The sequence below is a fragment of the Sinocyclocheilus grahami genome, unplaced genomic scaffold (genome assembly GCF_001515645.1).
Source record: "Sinocyclocheilus grahami isolate Dianchi unplaced genomic scaffold, SAMN03320097.WGS_v1.1 scaffold461.1, whole genome shotgun sequence".
NCBI classification, from domain to species: Eukaryota; Metazoa; Chordata; class Actinopteri; order Cypriniformes; family Cyprinidae; genus Sinocyclocheilus; species Sinocyclocheilus grahami.
Window position 1 is genome coordinate 248437 of NW_015505640.1, and position 17072 is coordinate 265508.

At 38.8% G+C, this 17072-nt stretch overlaps 1 protein-coding gene across 4 annotated transcripts in view; it reads left to right on the forward strand.

The window, feature by feature from the left end:
- The window catches only part of LOC107552933 (STE20-like serine/threonine-protein kinase), a 33786-nt gene extending 16748 nt beyond the window's left edge, over positions 1-17038 (forward strand). The window contains exons 3-19 of one of the 4 annotated variants that reach the window (XM_016234980.1): positions 1192-1240; positions 2151-2300; positions 2963-3035; positions 3184-3378; positions 3747-3828; positions 3919-4050; positions 4217-5359; positions 5440-5570; positions 5679-5802; positions 7417-7596; positions 8497-8589; positions 13458-13587; positions 14135-14259; positions 14355-14543; positions 14634-14759; positions 14901-15014; positions 15359-17038. In XM_016234980.1, the coding sequence (XP_016090466.1) occupies positions 1192-1240; positions 2151-2300; positions 2963-3035; positions 3184-3378; positions 3747-3828; positions 3919-4050; positions 4217-5359; positions 5440-5570; positions 5679-5802; positions 7417-7596; positions 8497-8589; positions 13458-13587; positions 14135-14259; positions 14355-14543; positions 14634-14759; positions 14901-15014; positions 15359-15505 (3183 nt within the window). In that variant the 3' untranslated portion in view covers positions 15506-17038. Of the gene's footprint in view, positions 1-1191; positions 1241-2150; positions 2301-2962; positions 3036-3183; positions 3379-3746; positions 3829-3918; positions 4051-4216; positions 5360-5439; positions 5571-5678; positions 5803-7416; positions 7597-8496; positions 8590-13457; positions 13588-14134; positions 14260-14354; positions 14544-14633; positions 14760-14900 lie in introns of all 4 variants that reach the window. The other 3 variants (XM_016234982.1, XM_016234979.1, XM_016234981.1) reach the window with 3 other exon arrangements.
- Positions 17039-17072: the final 34 nt, after the last annotated feature.

Below are 17072 nucleotides of genomic sequence, written 5' to 3' on the forward strand. Positions count from 1 at the left end.
ATACTGTCTTTTTACGCGTTGCGTTGCATCGCATCACGCCACGTAAACGTAAAACCATGTCTGCATTTGTGATCGGAGAAATGACAAACAACAAGCCCTACTCTACACTGACCAAAAAAATAGCTTTAAATATTTAAAACATAAAAAACTTACTTTAAATATAAAAAACTTACTTACAGTCTGTGAGTCAGAACAGCCGGCATTGTAGTCTACTCTTCCAGGATCAGGAAACAGTCCTCCATAAAATGTGCTGCACACATTTGAATATTTGGGTTGAAGTGTTCTGGAACAGTGTTGTAAATACAACTTAACCACTGATTTCTAGTCGTGTCCATTTTTGGAAGGCCAAACAAAGTAGTTTCGCTTTCACAACGAAACACAGCGTCACACACGGCGGCCTACAGTGAGCAGAGGCCAGGGGATAAAGTGAGGAACAGCCGGAGGGCTAGAGTGAGCAGAAGCGGCGGATTCGACGAAGGAACGTCCGTGAAAGCCGATCCGGTGATCCACAGCGCAAAGTTGTAGTATTTCCTCAGCAACCAGCACAGATCAGCTCCAGGCAAGACGAAGCAGATATCGTCCTCTTTTGGAAGGCCAAACAAAGTAGTTTCACTTTCACAACGAATCACACAGCGCATTCACAACATGGCGGCGGCAACAACAATACTACAGCCAGAATAAAAGTTATTCCTTCTTTCTTTGCGTGAACATTTGGGCGGCGTTATGCAAATCTTCCCACATAGTGACGTAGGTATGTGGGGGCGTGTTAGAACGAGCCATTTTAGGTAGGTGTGGCTGACTCTTAACTTTTATAAAGAATATCTCTTTGGATTTGACACTTTAGTCTTTGCAACTTTACAGATCTTCTTTATGCACCAAGAGCTTGTAACACTCCAAAGAGAAAGGAAAAATGTAAATATGACCCCTTTAAGGCCCGTTCACACCAAGGACAATAATTATAATGGTAACTATAAGGTTTTAATAATCATTGTAAATCTATGAGAATAGGGTCAACATCACAACTGTAATGATTAAAACACAGAGGAAAATGTACAATCACTTTATGTGATATGTTAAACTGTTACCATTATATAAAATGTCTTAAAGTAAACTCTGCATGCAAACTGTGGCATAAGTGTCAGTCTTAGTTTATTCATCTTCTTGATCTCTTTCTTTCACCCCCTTCTTTAGATTCTCATTGAGTTTTGTGCTGGAGGAGCGGTAGATGCTGTGATGTTGGGTAAGTTTTATGGTCTTTGTTTAATTGAAGGAAATAGAAGGCACTGTGGTCGTCTCAGTCTGTTCTACCGTGCGATGATGTTCCATTCCTCCAGACCTCACTGGCACACCAGCACGCCGTGCTCATTTTTGCCACTGGACTGGACCATATAATTATCAAAGTCAGACTTCAAGGAGTGGTTAGGCTCTTTTTAAAGCTACTCAGCCCTTTTCTGTGTTGGTTGGAAGCGTTAGATAAGATCTTTTTAGTGATATGCCATGTCAGCAGAAGTAGATTTTACAAGTTTTTCATGGCTCTCAGTGGTATTAATTCAGCCAAAAACAAAGCATTAATGCTTAACAAATGGTCCCATTTCCAATCTTTTCGTACAGTGTCATCTGTACCATTTACAAAAGTGATTTCCAATCACAAATCTCATCACCATAGTTGATGGAAAACCATTTCAGAACGGTAAACAATGTCCTGTAAGAATAAAACCTCTATCTTATGACTGTTTAGTCTTCTGTGATGAAAATCTGGCCTCTTCTACATTTAGCCTGTAAGAGAGGTGTTGCTGTGGAAGGTGTTCTTATGATGCAAATGTTTTTGTTGACTCACTGTTTGTGCTGTTATGACTCCTTCTGTTGCCTTCTGTCTGTTCTGTGAGGGCCTATCCCAACAGTGCTGCTGTGATAAAGACCCGTTCACATTGCTTCTGTCACAAGGAAGGAGTGTGCTAGTACCTAGCCAAAAACAACAACAGAAAATAATTCAACAGAGTCTGTTAATATGAGCCATAGCCCTTTGTCACTGTTACATTGTAGTTTATTTGCCTAGTTTAACTTAAATACACATCACTGCTGATAAAGTGTGCTTGCTTAGCAGTGACTCTGTTTACAGCCATTTTGTATGTATATGTGTGTGTCTGCAGAGTTAGAGCGGTCATTGACAGAGCCTCAGATCCGGGTTGTGTGTAAACAGACGCTGGAGGCGCTGACTTACCTCCATGAGAATAAGATTATACACCGGGACCTGAAGGCTGGAAATATTCTTTTTACCTCAGATGGAGATGTGAAATTGGGTAATAGCTTCATGAAGTTTGCTTAAAAACTGTCTTTTTTAATTTTAAACGTAATTATTTATTTCGTTAATAATATAATGTGTATATATATTTTCAGAAGTTACAGGTCTGTGAGAGCCAGAAATCTTGCTTGTTTGTAGGTGACCAAATACTTATTTTACCGAGGAATTTACCAATTAATTCTTTAAAAATCCTACAATGTGATTTTCAGGATTTTTTTTTTCTCATTTTGTCTCTCATAGTTGAGGTATACCTATGATGAAAATTACAGCTCTCTCTCATCTTTTTAAGTGGGAGAACTTGCACAATTGGTGGCTGACTAAATACTTTTTGCCCCACTGTATGTATATTATTTCAGTTGATTTAGTTATTTTTATTTATTACATTTTCTTTTTCAAATATTCTCTGTAATTACATTTTTTTTTTAAATCTTGTCCAATAACCTGAAAAACCTGGAAAGGTCATGGAAAAGTCCTTTGGTCAAAAAGTATCAGAAATGTATCTTTAGCAGTTAATATGGGCGTATTAAAGAAAACTGAAATATGTTCATTTTAGCTTTTAAGTTTGCTTATAATTAACCAATTTAAAATTAGGTCTCTTTTATTGCATATTGCTGTCAGCCATACTGTATGTCTCTAAATTTGATCAATGTTTCTTCTCAGCTGACTTTGGAGTGTCTGCGAAGAATACAAAGACCCTTCAGAGAAGAGACTCTTTCATTGGAACACCATACTGGTTAGTCACTCACACAGTTATTAACTCTTGCATTGAATAATGAGATCTGTCACTACGTAAGAACCGAGCTGTGAATATGGCACATAATAAGCTGATTTATTCTCAGTTGATGAAAATCCCCTCCCTCCCTCTCTCTCTTTAATGTAAGGATGGCACCCGAGGTGGTGATGTGTGAGACGTCAAAGGACAGACCGTACGACTACAAAGCAGACATCTGGTCCCTGGGGGTGACTCTGATCGAGCTGGCACAGATCGAGCCGCCCAACCACGAGATGAACCCAATGAGAGTCCTGCTAAAAATAGCAAAGTCTGAGCCCCCCACACTCGCAACTCCATCACGATGGTGAGAGTTACGACTCACAGTGCCGTGATCTTCCATGTGTCAATACTGAAGTAAAATGCGATTAACAATATAAGCAATATTGATTGTTTCTGAGGACAGAATATTTCAATGAGTTAAGTTAAAGGGTCGTATTTGGAAATGTTTTGACTGATATGATAAATCGTTTCCCAACTGAAAACCTATAAATCCAGACTGGAGGCTATTAAGCTGAAGAATCATTTAAGCAGTCGCCCACCCAGAGTCACAACACATTATCAGCCTGGAACTGCACAGCCTGTTGCTTAATAGTTATGACTGTAGTACCCCAAATAAAAAGCCTCTTCACATCCAGCACAGGCTTTATGTTGTTCCTCCTCTTTGTTAAACAGGTCTCCTGAGTTCAGTGATTTTCTGCGGAAAGCACTGGATAAAAATGTAGACAACAGGTGGAATACATTGCAGCTCTTACAGGTTGGGCCATCTTGTATTTCTTGATGCAATTCAGTTTAAAGGATGAAATTAAAATGAGCAAGATAGTGATCAGCCATGGTCTACTTTCAGCATCCATTTGTTTCAAATGTGATGGATAACAAACCACTGCGAGAGCTGATTGCTGAGGCTAAAGCCGAAGTGTTTGAGGAGTTTGACGAAGGAAAGGAGGAAGAGGAGGAAGAAGAGCCAGAGTCCCAGCCGGTATGAACATGACCACTTTAAGAACGTAGAAACCCATTCAGAGAATCTGAAATTGTCATGATAATATGGTGCCTTTTGTTTCCATGCAGAATTATTTGATTATCTGCATGCACAGCACACAGTATTTTGTTGCTGCAGTCACTTTGTCTCTATTTCATATATGTAGGTGGTGCCTGGACACAAACGTGCATTATCGGACACCAGCTTTGGCAGCTCGGAGGATGAGAGGCAGTGTCAGAACACGCCAGCTCTTGAGTCGGTCACAGAGAAGGCTGAACCTGAAAGAAAACCCAGTTCAGACGATCAAGCTAGTGATAAGACCTCCGACATGGTGGTGGACGCCAGCGAACCCAACCATGCTGAGGATGAGAAGATGAATGTGGCCAGTCCATCAGACACAAGCACTGAGGAATCACGTTCAGGTCAGGAGGCCATACCAAAACACGACGAATCTCACACACTTGTGACCACAGAAGTAGAGATTTCTGGTCAGCCAAACCCTCCAGTATCAGACGACACTGTCCTCCAAGAGATTGTAACCGTCAGTGAGGAAACTGGGGAGGAAGAAAAGAAGGAAGTGAAGGTGGAAGAGCCACCAGAGAAGAAAAAAGAAGAGTGTAAAGAAACACAGCAGGAAGCCAAAACACAAACCACCACAGATGAAGAAGAGGAACCTACCCAGCCTTCAGATATAGCTGAACCAGAGAACAGATCTGATGGTATTACTGAAGAAGCCATCACTGAACCAATTGAGGTTACAGAAAAAACTGAAGACAAAATTGAGACAGAGGAAGAAATGAATAAAAAGGAACTAGTGGAAGATGAGAGCACAGTACCCTCACCACATGTCCCAGCAGAAGAGTTAAAGGAGGAGCAAACTGAAACTTCACCAGATGTTTCTACAAAAGAGGTAAAGGAGGATCTTCCTCCAGTGGCAACAGAGGACCAAGAAAAAGCTGGAGATGAGGGGGAGAGTTCAGTACCCAAAGATCTTGCAGCCAAGGGGGTAGATGTAGTAGAGGACAACTCCGTGAATGAATTCCCTGTTGTTGTCATCAATGGTGTAAAAGAAGAGGAGGTCAGTGCAACAGATGAACCTCAAGAAGCCCATGAAGACAGACCAGAGATCCAGAAAACACCTACCGTGCCTGAGAGTGACCAGAATTCAGAGGTGGTGAAACCTGATGTTGAAAAGGAGAAAGACTCTGACTCAGGCAGCAGTTCTGCTGCAGATACTAACAGCATTGACATTAATCTGTCAATCTCCAGCTTCCTCTCCAAAAGCAAAGAAGGATCGGTTTCAATACAGGTGCATATAACTGCCCAGATGTGCTTGAAATTAAGGTCCTGGGATAAAATATCTTCATTAAACTTTATTCAATCCCACAGGACACCAGGCGCCAAAAGAAAACTCTGAAAAAAACCCGCAAGTTTATGGTCGACGGGGTGGAAGTCAGTGTCACCACATCCAAGATTGTCACCGACAATGACACCAAGAGTGAGGAACTGAGATTTTTGAGGTATATAAGCTGACTTCAGTTACTGTTTCTAGTTAATTTGCGATAGGCGAATGATAATGTATCTTGTTAATGCATAAATCCTATTTTAGATTGTTTGTTGTTTTGTAGGCGTCAGGAGCTAAGAGAACTGAGGCTGCTGCAAAAAGAGGAGCAAAGAGCTCAACAGCAGCTCAGCAATAAACTGCAGCAGCAGAAAGAGCAGCTCTTCAGACGCTTCGAGCAGGAAATGGCGGTCAGCACCCTCATTCCCTCACTAGTTTTGTTTACATTCAACATTGTAATCCATTGTCATCCACTGTTTATTGTACACTCTTATGTTTTGTCCGTAAAGAACTGTTTTAGTTTTCTTCACTGCACTCAGATGTGTAGCATGATGCAGGGACACAACTAGATTGATTCATATAAAAGGCTAACCATCTCTCTCATGTTAATCTGAGATTTTGTCCTAACCGGCCACCACTGTAACAAACAATGCTTGGTTTCTGTTTTTGTAATTTTGTGATCTATAGCTCCATCCAGTCAAATTTGGACCAAAATCTGTCTTCAAATAGCTTTTTATTAAACATCATGTAGGGGTGTGCGATATCACGATTTTTGATCGTGGGCAATTAAAATGTCTCCACGATCTGCTTTTGAAGAAATATTGCAGTATTGTGTTACAGCACACATTCTATCAGTTGCAGTTCTGTCGCCTCCATCTCAATATGCTGTACAACGCGACATCAAATGTTAACTCAGCGGTAGAGTTATACTCACGGGACACTGCACTTGTTCGCAGTCACAAAAGTACATTATTTGCATGTGCTTTAAAGCCTTGCCAGTTAAGTATTTCATTTACGTTTTGTCTTTATATTGGATGCGTGCAGGTCTTAATGCGACAGCAGACTAATAGTACTAAACATCCTGCCGCTTGTCATTAAAAGGAGAGTTCACCCAAAAATGAAAAGTCTGTCATTATTTACTTACTCTCATGTTGGCCCAGACCTGTATTAATTTTTTTTCTTGTGCTGAACACAAAAGAACATAATTTGAAGAATATTGGTAACCAAACAGTTGCTGGTCCCCATTGACTTTGATAGTAAGAAAAAAATACTATGGAAGTCACTGGGGACTAGAAACTGTTTAGTTACCAACATTCTTCAAAATAACTTTTATGTTCAACAGAAGAAAGAAACTCATTCAGGTTTAAAGCAACTTGAGTGAGTAAATGATAACAGAATTTTCATTTGTGGGCTTGAATGCTAGTGCTAAATACACCTACTGTACCTAAAAAATAAAACACTGTTTGTTTTATTTGTGTATTATTTGTATTTGTAATGTGTATCTTTGTTCTTATTTTATAATAACAAAAATAAAATAATAACAAAGATTTTTATATCCACCCACTTTGGCCTGAATGTCTGTCATTCTTTTTTTATTTTATATTTTGTTACCTTGTAAGGCTTTGTTTTTAAAATAGGGCAATTAGTTTGGCTGTACTGCTCGGACAACTTGCAAAATAGTACAACCAACATGACAAAGAATCCTGATAAAATCGTGACTCATGATTTTCCTGAAAAATGTTGTGATATGATATTTTTTCCTTATTGCCCACCCCTGACATCATGTATTCTCTGATTGAAAGCAAAATGACAGCCATCAACAGCAGAAAGATTAGCTCCAAACTCCTTGCATTTGGTAAGGACTCAATTGTAGCCTTTGTTTGGTGTTTTGGTTGAGCTGCTCACTGTTAGCTCAGGTTTAACAGCCTGATGATGTCTCAGAGGAACACAAGTACAAAGCTCAAGTTGCTTGACACGCATTCATGGTCATTTACAGTAATTCCTCTTTCTCACTCTGTCTCCAGGGAAAGAAACGTCAGTATGACCAAGAGGTGGAGAACCTTGAGAAACAGCAGAAACAGACCATAGAGCGTCTGGAGCAGGACCACACCAACCGGCTGAGAGATGAGGCCAAGAGGATCAAAGCAGAGCAGGACAAGGAGCTCTCTAAGTTCCAGAACATGCTGAAGAACCGCAAAAAAGAGGTAACCGAGAATGAGAGATGCAGAGTCTGAAGCGCTGTATTTGCTTTGCATGTATTTGTTCATCAGACCGTGACCTGTTAATTGTTGGTTCTAAGGATGAGCATTTAGAGTAATTTAATAGCCAAGTACACTAACACTTAAAAAAAATAATAGTAGTAATTGCTTACACAAATTTATGTTAAAAATGCAATATTCACAAATGTTAAGCTTTATCACAAAAAAAACAACGGGGACGCTTATCATAATTTTACTAAAAAAAATAAAAAAAAATCAGGCTAGGTCAGACTACATACTGTATTGATCTGTCACTAAAAGTAAGTGTTAATATTTTCAGTTGGACATTGACTGGCATTTTTAAGAACGAAGGCATTCTAGGGTCAGTTCAACAGTTTTTATCCCACAGGGAAATATCTCTCCGTTTCCTGATCAAACTGACAATTTGACATTTTGACACTTCTCATGCTGATCTGATCATGCTGAAAACAATGACCTGCTGACACAGTTCAGCTTCCTTCACAAAACAATGAATATCAGCAATATAGAGGTGTGCATCTTTTAGAGATTACTTTGAAGGGATCTATATTCTGATGGCTGTAATGGTTGTGTAGGTAAAAGAGGGATCTATATTAGCAGCTGTTAGTGGGCTTTCACTGTTCTTCGGCTTCTGAACAACTCTTACCGGTAGTAGCTGATCATGGGCTGTTGGAATCATCTTTATATTAACTGCTAATCCTGTCAGACATCATCAGTGGTTTGGGGATGATTACCTCTGAAATACTAAACAGTAAATTAACCCTTCCTGGCAGACTTTGCATGACATTCTTCGACTAATGAATTACATAATCAGTCCCTACGCAAGTAAAGCCTTCATTCCCAAAAGTCTGCATGCTCACACTGTAGGTCAAACAAGAGGTCGGAATGTCCCCTAAACACATAAGAAAAGAGCTCATGAAACGCTTGAAGGAAGACCTAGCAGTCATTCAACATGAAGAGGTAATTTAGTTACCAGCTATTACACACAAACACACACACACTACCACTTCTGTTTTCTGCCCCTCTGGTCTTAAATTGTAGGACTGACTAAAATCAACATTATATCTTAAATTTCCTGTTTAAAAATAAACTGTCATCATGGGCATTGATGAAGAGTTTGTCCTCCCTTTGCTGCCAAATCATCTTCCAGTCTTCTGGGAAGGCTTTCCATTAGGTATTTGATCATGGATGCAGGGATTTACTCCCATTCAGACACAAAAGCATTGATGAGCTCAGGTGATGGGACCTGGCGTCTGCATTCTGAAACATTCTCAAACCCCTATTGTAGGGCTGTACGATTTGGGGGGAGGAATCAAATTTTTCTGATGAAAATAGTACTTGTTTGTAGGGCTGTGCAATTTTGCCAAAAATTTGTACTGCTAATATAATAATATTAGTTACTAATTAATATTTACTAATAAATAATAAATGATTATTATTATTATTAACACATTTAAAGTATTAAACAAGATGCGAAATATTACTAATGCAATATTTCACTGTAAAATAAAACCTGTATTTAAGGAAAGAAATATAATAAATTTTATTTTACAGTATAACTGTAAAATTACAATATTTATGGCTGTCTTAATTTCTTGATTTTAGTGTTAAACCATAAAGTTCTTATTTTGTTGGAAAACCGCAGGAGACCTTAAAGCTGCTCTTTTGTTGACAACAGCCAGTTATTTTAGCCGATCTCATCAATGTTATCTACTTTCTGATAGCTCATCGACTTCCCATCAAAGTTCCCACGTTATAAGCGGCCCAAACTCAGAGCAGATGCAGAGATGAGTTCCTATGATGCAGCATCTGCTGCAAACCAAGACGCTGAAAACATCAGATCATGAGTTGCTCATGTGTAAAAGAACACAGTGCTGTGCTTTACTCTGAAACATGCAGCTCATTGATATTATGCACCTGTTAGAAATGTGTGTTGCAGAAGTAGCCAAAGCGGTTAACAAAAAGGGGGGATATCCACATACTTTGGCCACATTGGATGTTGCATCGATCTCGAGGATTAAAACTAAAAGACTAATAATGATTGCTGCATGTCAAGGACGACAGCTGCACTAACTGATCATGGTCCTTCAGACTCACCAGCTGCTAAAACCCGCTCTCCATCCATCGTCTGGAAGAACTGATTTCACTGCACGTGACCCAGGAAACTAACATAGTGCAATGAGAAGACTAGATGATATTGTGATATGTGTGTCTGGTTTGCGTGCGATACGCTTGAGTGCTGGTGTGTGTCCCCTGTTCCTGACATGGTGGAGTTGGCTGTTTTTTACTCCACAGGGTGTGGCCCAGGTTATGATACAGTCTTTTCAGTTGTCCTCATGTGCTCTGTTCAACGCTCAGATGCAGGATGTAAGTCTCCACTCTCCTCGTGACTCAACCCTCTCACATGTGCCCGTCCGTCACGCAAGAAACAGAGCAGATGCACACACAAATGCACATTCACAGCGTAACAGCTGTAATAGTTTAGCTAACTTGTAGTTTAGTAATTAAAATTGCATTAGCTTACAAACTTAAAAACAGGAGAAAATAGACCAGAAAATAGTTTACAGTCCAGTATGAAAATGAAAGTTGTCAGCACATCTCTTTGGAAGTTCATGTGAGCCTCCCTGGAATCAGTACACTGTTGTCACATCTGAATTATAGTGTATATTTGCTGAGTGACACTAGCAGAACTGATTTGATTATGTTCTACACGCTTCCACTGAAGCACATCTCTTTGTAACAGTGCAGTAGTGTTTGAATGTGATGTTGACGGCACATGCGGGCAGGAAGGCTGTCTGTTGTTTTGGAGTGCTGTCGCTGTGTTGCTGCAGTGTCTCAGTATCTCTTCTATCTGCTCACTCTCTCATACTGTTACTGAAACTCTAGTCAAGTTTTTGTGCGTCACCTGTGCTGCTTTTTTTTCTATGTGCCATTGAAGGCCAAGTTCAAAGCAGGAGTCGAAAATCAGAGTGACTTTTTAAAATGCATTATGATTATTATTATTGCATTAGCGTATACATTATGTATGTATTAACAATATTGCTCTGGTGGAGTCATTTTTCAATGTTATTATACATGTCTTTTAGGCAGGCCTGCATGTAATTTATAAAATTATACAAATACTTTCACTACCATTCAAACGTTTGCGGTCAGTAAATATGTTTGTTTGATTGTTTTTTAAGAAATTAATGCTTTTTATTCGGGCAAGGTCAAGGATGCGTTAAACTGATCAAAAGTGACAGTGAATACATTTCAAATACAGGTAAATGCTGTTCTTTTGAACTTTCCATTAATCAAAGAATCCTGGAATAATAATCATGATTTCCACAAAAATAAGCAACACAACTGTCTTCAACATTGATGATAATAAGAAATGTTTCTTGAGCACCAAATCAGTATATTAGAATGATTTCTGAAGGATCATGTGACACTGAAGAGTGAAGACTGGAGCTGAAAATTCGGCTTTGCCATCACAGGAATAAATTACAAATTAAATGTATTTAATAGGAAAGTTATTTTAAATTGTAATATTTTACAATAGTACTTTTCACTATATTTTTGATCAAATAAATGTAGCTTTGGTGAGCATAAGAGACTTATTTCAAAAACATAAAAAATGTACCAGCCCAAATCTTTTGAATGGTAGTGTACAACCTTTTTCCATTTGTTAAATTGTTTGTTCGTTTCATTTAGCTTTCAGCAACCAGTAAAGTTGTAATACACATTTTACCATGTTTTAATCCATCCTGATGACTCTCCCCCCTACCACCCCCAAATCAGCACAGAAAATATGATAAAACATCAGTCAGGGCCTACCTTTAGGTTGTTACGCTGTACTGTGACTTTATATGTACTGTTAATCTATTCTACTGCACGTGACCCAGGAAACTAACAGATTACTGCAATGCAATGAGAAGACTATATGATATTGTGAGGTGTGTCTGGTTTGCGTGCGATACGCTTGAGTGCTGGTGTGTGTCCCCTGTTCCTGACATGGTGGAGTTGGCTGTTTTTTACTCCACAGGGTGTGGCCCAGGTTATGATACAGTCTTTTCAGTTGTCCTCATGTGCTCTGTTCAACGCTCAGATGCAGGATGTAAGTCTCCACTCTCCTCGTGACTCAACCCTCTCACATGTGCCCGTCCGTCACGCAAGAAACAGAGCAGATGCACACACAAATGCACATTCACAGCGTAACAGCTGTAATAGTTTAGCTAACTTGTAGTTTAGTAATTAAAATTGCATTAGCTTACAAACTTAAAAACAGGAGAAAATAGACCAGAAAATAGTTTACAGTCCAGTATGAAAATGAAAGTTGTCAGCACATCTCTTTGGAAGTTCATGTGAGCCTCCCTGGAATCAGTACACTGTTGTCACATCTGAATTATAGTGTATATTTGCTGAGTGACACTAGCAGAACTGATTTGATTATGTTCTACACGCTTCCACTGAAGCACATCTCTTTGTAACAGTGCAGTAGTGTTTGAATGTGATGTTGACGGCACATGCGGGCAGGAAGGCTGTCTGTTGTTTTGGAGTGCTGTCGCTGTGTTGCTGCAGTGTCTCAGTATCTCTTCTATCTGCTCACTCTCTCATACTGTTACTGAAACTCTAGTCAAGTTTTTGTGCGTCACCTGTGCTGCTTTTTTTTCTATGTGCCATTGAAGGCCAAGTTCAAAGCAGGAGTTGAAAATCAGAGTGACTTTTTAAAATGCATTATGATTATTATTATTATTATTGCATTAGCGTATACATTATGTATGTATTAACAATATTGCTCTGGTGGAGTCATTTTTCAATGTTATTATACATGTCTTTTAGGCAGGCCTGCATGTAATTTATAAAATTATACAAATACTTTCACTACCATTCAAACGTTTGCGGTCAGTAAATATGTTTGTTTGATTGTTTTTTAAGAAATTAATGCTTTTTATTCAGGCAAGGTCAAGGATGCGTTAAACTGATCAAAAGTGACAGTGAATACATTTCAAATACAGGTAAATGCTGTTCTTTTGAACTTTCCATTAATCAAAGAATCCTGGAATAATAATCATGATTTCCACAAAAATAAGCAACACAACTGTCTTCAACATTGATGATAATAAGAAATGTTTCTTGAGCACCAAATCAGTATATTAGAATGATTTCTGAAGGATCATGTGACACTGAAGAGTGAAGACTGGAGCTGAAAATTCGGCTTTGCCATCACAGGAATAAATTACAAATTAAATGTATTTAATAGGAAAGTTATTTTAAATTGTAATATTTTACAATAGTACTTTTCACTATATTTTTGATCAAATAAATGTAGCTTTGGTGAGCATAAGAGACTTATTTCAAAAACATAAAAAATGTACCAGCCCAAATCTTTTGAATGGTAGTGTACAACCTTTTTCCATTTGTTAAATTGTTTGTTCGTTTCATTTAGCTTTCAGCAACCAGTAAAGTTGTAATACACATTTTACCATGTTTTAATCCATCCTGATGACTCTCCCCCCTACCACCCCCAAATCAGCACAGAAAATATGATAAAACATCAGTCAGGGCCTACCTTTAGGTTGTTACGCTGTACTGTGACTTTATATGTACTGTTAATCTATTCTCTAGTTCCTTCCTTTCACAAATCTTTATCCATTTATCATGAATTATCAATGTTTTATCTTTGTTAAATGGTTTAAGTGTGTGACTTTCCTCTTAATGCAGTGTGGTAATGTTCATGTGAACTTTGCTTCCCCTCGGAGCATGATCATGTACAGTCACTAATTTACAACACCCATGTTGTTTCTGTACCCGATTCCTCCTCCTTCCTTTCTTCCTCTCGCTCCTAGGAGCAAGAGTTTCTCCAGAGGCAGCAGCAGGAGCTGGATGGAGCTCTGAAGAAGATCATTCAGCAGCACAAACTAGAGATCGCCACTATTGAGAGAGACTGTCTCAACCACAAGCAGCAGCTCATGAGAGGTCAGGCACTCTATAAACAGAGGCCACTCTAAATATTCTTGCATTTATAATAATGGAAAGCATGTTGAATGGTCTGTTTTTTGTTTGCCTACAGTATGAACTCAATTAGTTGCACTTCAAACTGCACTGTTTGATGTTATGAGGAAGTCCTGTAGACCTTTTGTGTTAAATTGTGGTTATCTTCATTATAAATTAATTAGCCACGCATATATGGTGATAATAGTTTTCTAGGTCACACTGTCAACTCCAACCACAAAGGAAACAAGCTAAACATGTTACCTGCTTCTACAGACAGTAAAGCTCTCTCTAAACTGCATGTTATTTTCAGACAGGGGTCCAATTATAAAGGCCAGCCATAAGTCTCTTGAGGTGCGGCCCAGATCTCATTTGATGAGACGTGCGTGTGAAAATGATTGCAGACAGGCCGTGTTGAGATTTGCCATCTATGATTTGTAATGAACTGTATGACTTCATGTCTGCAAATGGTCTGGTTCTAATGGCTGAGAATCACTCTATTTCTTCTTTTCTTTGGCTCACAAACCCACAGCTCGGGAGGCAGCCATGTGGGAGCTGGAGGAGCGCCACCTGCAGGAGAAACACCAGTTGCTGAAGCAGCAGCTGAAGGATCAATACTTCATGCAGAGACATCAGCTTCTCAAAAGACATGACAAGGTGAGACCTGTCTGTCAAATCTATTCAGTGAATCAAAGACTGGTATGTTTAGTAGCCACTCTCTGACTGTTTATTCCCACACGACGGGTCATCAGGAGATGGAGCAGATGCAGGGTTATAACCAGCGGCTGATAGAGGAGATGAAGAACAGGCAGGCACAGGAAAGAGCTCGGCTGCCCAAGATCCAGCGCAGTGAAGCCAAGACCCGTATGGCGATGTTTAAAAAGAGCCTGCGGATCACTGGCACAGGAACACCAGAGCAGGACAGAGAGAAGATCAAACAGGTCAGACCCTCTTTCAGAAAGCTTTGCCGAGATCGGAGGAATCAGGCTTGTTTTAAGACCTAAGGGTGTTTCGTGCTTTATTTCGAGCAGTTTGCTGCCCAAGAGGACAAGAGACAGAAGAATGAGAGACTTCATCAGCATCAGAAACATGAGAACCAGATGAGAGACCTGCAGCTGCAGTGTGACTCCAACATCAGAGAACTTCAACAGATGCAGGTCTGTAACACGCATATATACAATCTTACTGTCGTCCTCTTTCCTTGGTGCTTGTATTTTGATTACATTTACTTTTAAATTAAATTATGCTGTCCTCTATCTTTGGTTGTAACATCTGATTTGTTGTCTTTTTGCCATCAGAATGAGAAATGCCACCTTCTGATTGAGCATGAGACTCAGAAGCTGAAGGAGCTGGATGAGGAGCACAGTCAGGAGCTGAAAGACTGGAGGGAGAAGCTTCGGCCCAGGAAGAAGGTATTCAGATTTCATTCCATTCACGTTTCATTCATTCAATTAAACCTGATTCTTTCAAGTGCTTATACAATAGAAAAAACGAGCCTAATATATATAAAGCTGAATTGTTATTCAAGTTTTCAGTGCTGCTTAATATTTTGTGGAAACTGGTAAATTTTTTTCAGAATAGATGTTCAAAAGATCAGCATTAACAACATAAAAATTTGAATAAACATTTTGAGCAAATATTAGAATTAGATCACAGTATTCTTGAATGATAATATGCCTTCTCATACAGTATATTTTGAGTAGGACTGTTCATTGTAAGTACACATACTGTATGATTGTCTCCTGCTCTCTCTTAGGCTCTGGAGGAAGAATTCACACGTAAACTGCAGGAACAGGAAGTCTTCTTTAAGATGAGCGGAGAGTCCGAATTCCTCAATCCCACCACCCAGAGCAGAGTCTCTAAATTCTACCCCATTCCCAGTGTGCACTCCTCTGGCTCTTAATCTTCACTGAGCTTTATCTAAAGTGAGGAAGAGCTGTTCCAGTCACGAGCCCATTAAGCCTTTTAAAGGTATGAGATCAGAATAGATGCATGGGGTTGAAATGAAATTCCAAAATACCTGAAAGTTGGAATCTAACAGTAATGAAGGACAAACAATCTTATGCATTACCTAGACATGCTTTTTTTGCCACATTGAATCCAATGGATTAATATTGTAGTATTCTGTACGTTGTCTTCTAGTCATGTTAATTTGTGCTTGAGACGTTAGCACAAATTAGCAATGAATACACTCAGGCAATATCATCTTGTCTTTGTGGAATACATAAATAAGACCGCCTTAATGAGGGTCGCATGATGCCCATAACAAACAACATCACAGACAGAAAATACCATTTAATAACATTTAAAGGGTGAAGAGCATGTGGACACACTCCACTCAACAGTGTAGTCACTGTTACACTCAATTCTCTAAATGTTGCACAGCTAGTAAATGAAGCTTCAGTGCTGTTATAGTCTTGTAGCAGCTGTTATGTTGTATTTTTGGCCTATTCTGTTTTTAATGTCCATGTAGTTACTTTTAAAACAAACTTCTCATTTTAACTCTTTCTTTTAATATTTGACTTATGGTTAAAGATATTTGCAGTCAAGGAATGTAACCCGTAAGATGACATTACACACTTTAAAACAAAAATACATATGAAGTAGTGATCTCTTTAGTGCATTAGGAAGGAAATAGTGCCCAAATATTTGTATACAATTGTCATTTCTCATTTGGCAAGTCACTTTGTGTTGCGGAGTACCCAAGTTTATTTTTTTATGAGCAAATTAATTTCACATATTTGAAGAAAAATAGGGCAGTCTTTGCCTTCTTGAATGTTTCATATATGGTGTTAAAAAGTTATTTATGGATTTAACTGAAGTTGAACGTTTTTATTTTTGTTAGTTTTTTCCCTGTTTCATCGATATATAAGGGGAATATGAACTTGCACATGTGAGATTGTTTATCTTATGTTCAGGTTTTTTGTGTCAGGTGAAGGACACATACTTTGATAGACGTAGAGCAGTGTTTAGTCCTTTGCAGTCTGCAAAAGTGTTTCAGTGGGAAGATATTTCTCACTGTTGCTGATGATTCAAGCTCTATTTTTGATAACATGTTTTGTGCAAGAAATTACACACCTGTATCTAATCCATAATATGACATGCTGTGCTTATATACTTTTTGCATGCTGAAAGAAATCCCAAATGCTGTACTTTACCAGAGACATTAACATTTTGAAAAGACAATGCATTTTACAAAGGCTGGTTTTAAAAGTTGGTATTTGCACAACCAGTGCATTACAAATCAGGATACTTGTTCAGAGACCGAAAGAAAGGGCCGATATCCTAGTGTCATACTGCTGAACAGTGACCTTAACCTCCTTCAGCACTTCGATGGAATATCTGATGCATTTTTTTGAGGTCAATTTATGTATCTAAATGCTTGCATCCATTTGTATACTGTAATACTGCTGTAAATAAAACTCATTGTATTTTCTTTGATTTGTTGGTGTTTTTTGTAGTTCGGTACT